Raw genomic sequence first — 6,340 nt, forward strand, 5'->3', positions numbered from 1 at the left:
TCCTTTTGCATTCCAGCTAATTCTACCCCTTCAACTCTTCACCATTTCTTGCTTTAGTCCTTGATCACTAAGTAGGCACTCACTCTAAAACTTATCATTTAAATTATTTAAGTATTATATTTCTAAGAATTTTGAACTATAATGAAAAATAACTGTAGTTTCTATATATATTAGCAAAATCTTATGTTATGTAAAATACAACATGAAAAACTATTTAAAACGGTTGATTATGCTTTCAACAATTAATTATCCCCCAAAATCTACAAAAGGGATTTGAATATTGTACATGGTAACAAATTTACAACATTTGTTCAACTAGAATAACTAAAAATACGATATTTTGACGTCAAAATGAAGCCGAAACATGTAGCCACCCATCTATTGTTGTACTTCAACACGTAGCCACCCATCTGTTGATGCCTTATTTGCATATATCATGATCGTTTGAAGATAAAACTGTTAACGAGCTTGCTTGGATGGAAATAATACATATTATAAAAGTCCAACAACCGACGAGTTATTGAAAATGGGCTTCTCTTTTATACCAATCTCATCACACACACTTTTCCTTCTTGGTTTTGCCTCTCCAAGCATTGTGATTACATCCCTCATTGAAGGTCTCTCTTTTGGTAGCTTATTAGTGCATAAAAGTGCAATCCTTAGCACCAAAAGCATTTCTTCTTGAACAAATTTGCATTCCCCTCCTATTTCTAGATCTAGTGTCCCTTCCAATTCTCTTTTATTCATCCGATTCCAAACCCATTCTACAATATCCACCGAGTTGCCAAATGACGGGTCCAATGGTTGTTTGCCCGTTAACAACTCTAAAAGCACCACCCCAAAACTGTATATGTCACTTTTCTCGTCCACCTTCAATGTGTAGCCATATTCTGTAATATACATACCAAGAATTTCATCATTACATTTGCACTTTATTGAATTCATGATAATAAATAAAACGACATGTTGGGTTAAACATGTTCTATGACACGTTAAGGTACTAGGTAAATAAACATAACCTAGATTAATTATTAATCTCAAGTTTGACCTTTTTAGTAGTTTTTATATAAAAAATGTACGTTAAAATAAATAGAAAAACTATACGATATCACTTTAAATATTTTAATAAAGAAAATTCCCAAAGTCGTCCCCGTTAACAAAATAAACTTGTAAATATTTTAAAGCCTTTTGAGAATCACATGTTTTCTAAACTAAATATTTGATTGTACATATGTTTGTCACCTAATATATTATCAACGGTAAATACTGATCTTACAAGAAAAACAAAAAAGTACGAATTAAACAAAGGAACTCACCAGGAGCTATATATCCGTAAGATCCAGCCACCATCGAGACAGTCTCATTCTTCCGAACCATGGTCCGTGCCAAGCCAAAATCCGCGATCTGCGCCTCAAAATCCTCATCTAGAAGAATATTGTTAGATTTTACATCTCGATGAATCACCGGCGGATGGCAGTCATGATGAAGGTAAGCCAAACCGTGGGCAACACCTACTGCAACTTTATACCTCGACACCCAATCAACCAGCATTCTTCCCGACTGTTTCCCGTGTAACGCCTCCGCGAGGTTCCCATTAGGCATGTACTCATAAACCATCATAACATCGGTTTCGTTATGAAGATAACCTAATAGACGCACAATGTTTCGGTGTCGTAACCGGCCTAACAGATTAACTTCTACGAACAGGTCATCCCCATTTTCAATATCTGGCTCGGACCGCCACAGTTTCTTCACCGCCACCACGGAATATGACGGGTGGTGGACCATGGCCTTGTAAACGATCCCGCTTCCACCCATCCCGATCACATTTGACTCCTTTATGCTTGCCATGATATCCGCACTCGTGAAACCAAGTCTTTGAAAGGCTATGAGTCGCCATGGCCATTCCATACCGCGCCTTATAAGCCACCCGTCAAAGAGCCCGTAGAGAAACCATCTTTGGTATAACCACCTCCCGGTGACGGCCACGATCCCAACGGTTAAAATCACACATACCCCGAAAAGGAACCCAAAAATGACATGTCGAATGTGAAGTTTCTTTCGCGTGGCGCTAGTGGCCCGAGCATTTGTACACGGCCTAAGCACGCCCCCGCAAAGCCCCTCGTTTCCCGCTAAATCATTGGCGTTTATGGTTCGTAACATCCCGTTATCTGGGACCGGGCCTTCAAGCTTGTTGAATGAGAGGTTGACCGTTTCTAAGGCAGGCGAGCTTCCGAATGTGTCGGGTATTTTACCCGCGAACGAGTTGTTGGACAGATCAAGAACCGATAACATCGACATTCGGGCGACCGATGTCGGGATTTGTCCGGTCAACTGGTTGTGGGATAGATTCAAATTCACAAGCTTCTGACATGAAGCTATGCTCTCCGGCAGCTCTCCGGAGAAACCATTAAACGATAAATCAAGCACCGATAGCACCGGTGAGTCCTGAAACCCAGTCGGGATTTCACCCGAGAAGTCATTGTTGGAAACGACCAGTGTTTGAAGATTCGGCATTGAGAGTATATCTCCCGGCAAACCCGCAACAAGATTATTACTCGAAACATCGATGAACGAAAGGGAACTTGACAAAGTGAGATCATGCGGAATTTTCCCGGTTAAGTTATTATGTGACAATTCTAACCGTTGTAGATCCGGCAAGTTACCAAGTCCAGCCGGAATTTCACCGGAAATTTTATTATTCTGAACCCGAACTCGAACCAACGAAGAACAAGTCGGAAGACCAATTGGGAGAGAACCCGAAAATGAGTTGTTAAACAGGATGAGCTTCGTGAGGTTGCCGGAATCACAAAGTCCCGCCGGAATCTCGCCTGACAATGAGTTTGATGAAGCATCAAGCCATTGTAACGGCGAGTTCATTCCGAGATTCGCGGGTAATGACCCATTTAATGAATTCTTCCATAGTTCAAGTATTTCCAACTCCGGTAACTCGCCAATGGTGCTGGGAATGGGACCAGTTAATTGATTAGACATCAGGTTTAATAGTTTTAAGCTCTTGAGATCACCTACTTGCCCCGGGATCACGCCCGAGAACTGGTTATCGGAGAGATCAAGATATATTAAAGATGAGAGGTTTCCGATTTCCTTCGGGATCTCGCCGGAGAAACTGTTTTGATAAATGTAGACGGTAGTGAGTTTTTTTAAGTTTCCGATGTCACGAGGGATCGGTCCGGTGAGTGTTCCAACCGCCAAATCTAGGTATTGTAAATTTGAAAGGTTTCCGATCTCGCTCGGGATTGAGCCTTGGAAAGCATTGTAACCAATGATCATGGTTTCTAAAGACGAAAGCTGACCAATCTCTGGCGGGATTTCTCCCGTGAGGTTGTTCCCAGAGAGCCCAAGAAACTTGAGACTTTGAAGGTTTTTGAAACTCTTCGGAATCGACCCCACGAAGAAACTCCCGCGGAAATCAATCGTTTCGAGTGAGGTCGCATTCCCGAGAGACTCTGGCAGGTACCCACCAAAATTGTTGCTGGAAGCATTGAGGGACTTCAACCGTGGGTTTCTGTTTCCGAAACCCACGGGGAAGTCCCCCACAAAGTCGTTCTGACTGACGTCAATAACTTCTATTGACGCCAGGTTCGCGAACGACTTCGGCAAGGTGCAGGAGAACCCATTGGAGGAAATGTTGAGGAACGAAAGATAGTGAAAGTTCTGGAAATCGCCTGAAATATTACCAGTGAGGTTCATGTTCGATAAATCGAGCTTTTCGACGAATCCATGCTCATTACAGGCAACTCCAGTCCAGTTACAGTGAGATACAGTAGAAGTGGAATTCCAGTTATTCAGATAGTTTAAAGAATCAACAATGGCGGATTTGACCGACAGAAGTGACGATACTTCGTCGTTTTGCGGGTCACCCGAAACAAGGAGGAGGAGGATGGTGAGGAAGGTGAGCTTATGGGGTTCCATTTGTGGAAACAAGAAGGAGCTCGGTTGATGATGATGATAATGGTTAATTGAAAAGTTTCATGTTGATTTAGATTTGCAAGAAAGTGAGTGAGAGTGGATTGATTAATAAGAGGACTTCAATAATTTAGATAGTGGGACTGTGTCCAGGGTGTTGTTGTATTATGCTTGGTGGTCTATCTAATCAGTAACGTTCTTCCTCATTTTAAAAAGTTGAGATAATAATACAAATTTCCTTTTAATAATTGTAACATGATCGTCAGATTGGTGGGGGTAGGGTGATGGGTGGGTGGAGGGAGGCTTACTACGACCGAACAAGGGTATGGACTTGATTTCCAATGTAACACACAATTTCTCAGTTTACTTTACATTCGGTTTACAAACATGTTTAGTAAAACTAGTCATGTTTGTGCCACATAAGAGTTAGTAGGTTTATCCATTTTACTTGTTTGTTTAACTTTATATTTTTCTATAGTAGGATTTATGTGTTCATTTAAATTGCCGATGACGGATGGCACCTTGGCCTCATAGAATCAGGGTTTATCCTCGGGTCTCATCAAAATTGTATGGGTCCGAGTTTTAATAAAAGAGTAATATTTACGATTAGATTAAAGGGTTATGTGTCATCGGTTTAGTTAAATATACTAAGTTAAACCATACGGATGCTTTTATATAAGTTTAAAAGGTTTTAGAATAAGATGAGTTAGTTTAAAACTTTAAACATTATTGACTCAAAAGAATGGATCAATTGCATAAGGTGTTATTTAAAATAATTTTTAACCAATTAAATTTAGAATCTAAAGTACTGATAACTGAAAAGAAAAATTAAAGACAATCTTTTAATGTTATCTTATTTTGATTACGTAGATCGGTTGTATTCATGTCAATCTATGAATACACCAGTAATGTTCTGAATCTCGTGTTTGTCAATATGTGTGACTGAATTTTCAATTTCGTAAAGAATGAATCCCGCTGACCCGTAAATATTGCCTTTTAACAGCAATAAATTTTTTGTAGTTTAATTATTAACTGATGAGGTTTTTAACTTTGCTGTCATGTACCTGTAAAAAGAAAATTACCGTGGTGTAATATTTAAAATAGAAATGTTCGTGACGTCTTGGGAATCCCAATTACTCTGTAAACTCATAATTGATTTTGATTTTACTTGAAGTTTTCCCGACATTCAAACATGGAAGGAATGTGTTTCCAAGTGGCGCGTAACATGCTTTTATGCCTTTTACTTCTATTTTTTTAACAAATAAAATAATTCAACCATTTTTAATATTTTAATAAAACAAAAACTTAGTGATAATATGATAATTAAAGATATCCAGTTTAAATTACAAGTTTATTTCTTATTATAAGAGCATTCACATTTCATCCTTTATAATTTTATATGGGGAGTATACAAATTATAGGGTGAGGTTGTGAGTGATTGTAAATGTAAATTATAGGATGAAGAGAGAAATGTAGTAATTTTTTGTAAATTTGGGAAAACATTTAAAGAACATTGTTTGCCCCTATTTATTTTTTAATATTTGCTGGATTGGTGGTGAGTAAAGGAGAGAGAAAATTGTAATTATAAAGGTATAAAAAAATTATTTAATTGAATAAGAGAGAGAAATGTGGTGTTTTTAGTGTAATTATAGAGATAGGGATGAGAAATGAGGTGAGAAAAAGATGGAAAATTTTCCAAGATGTGAGAGATTCCAAATATCTTTCTAAAAAATTTAATTATGCTATTTGTTTATTTACTAACTCGTATTCGTCTTTACGTAAAAAAATCGAGACGGCATATTTCTTAACTTGCCGCCTCCCCTTCATATTAACTCATAACCCGTTGCCTCTCCACCATTGTAGCTCAAAACTCATCGTTTTCACTCCATGTTAGCTCAAAATTCGTCGTCTCCCTGCTGCGTTAGCTAAAAAATAAAATCTAATAAATCTTGTTATTTAAAAAAGTATATCTAAACAAGGTACACATAAAATGATTTGACGGTATGCATGAGTTTTCTAAATTATAATTATCCAGAATTCAATATACAAGAACTTGAAAACCAATAAAATTTAAAATATTTAAATTTTTTTGAATTAAGTTTTGGATCTATGTTTTTAGTAAGGATAAGGTAGATTTTTTTTAGCTTACACAATGGGGAGACATCGAGTTTTGAGCTAACATGGAGGGGAGACGATGAGTTTTGAGCTAACATGTCGGGGATGCGACGGGTTACGAGCTAATATGGCGGGGAAATGGCAAGCTAAGAAACACGTCGTCTCAATTTTCTAACGTATAGGTGAAGACGAGTTAGTAAATGGACAAAGTGGAAATTTGAATTTCAAAGAGATATATTTAAAAGTTCTCTCTAAAATTGAGACATTTTGGGAATTTTACCAAAAAGAGAAACGAGAT

The 6,340-nt window shown here is 37.9% G+C and overlaps 1 protein-coding gene across 1 annotated transcript; it reads right to left on the reverse strand.

The window, feature by feature from the left end:
- Positions 1-266: 266 nt before the first annotated feature.
- On the reverse strand, positions 267-4,096 carry LOC143589883 (uncharacterized). The gene is made up of 2 exons (XM_077070516.1): positions 1,317-4,096; positions 267-890 (listed from the first exon to the last, which is right to left on the reverse strand). Exons 1-2 carry the CDS (start codon positions 3,931-3,933, stop codon positions 493-495), a joined length of 3,015 nt encoding a protein of 1,004 aa, XP_076926631.1. The 5' UTR covers positions 3,934-4,096; the 3' UTR covers positions 267-492.
- Positions 4,097-6,340: the final 2,244 nt, after the last annotated feature.

This window comes from Bidens hawaiensis, unplaced genomic scaffold, assembly GCF_021521415.1.
Source record: "Bidens hawaiensis isolate Kalapana, Puna unplaced genomic scaffold, B.hawaiensis_p1.1 tig00038006_1, whole genome shotgun sequence".
NCBI lineage: Eukaryota > Viridiplantae > Streptophyta > Magnoliopsida > Asterales > Asteraceae > Bidens > Bidens hawaiensis.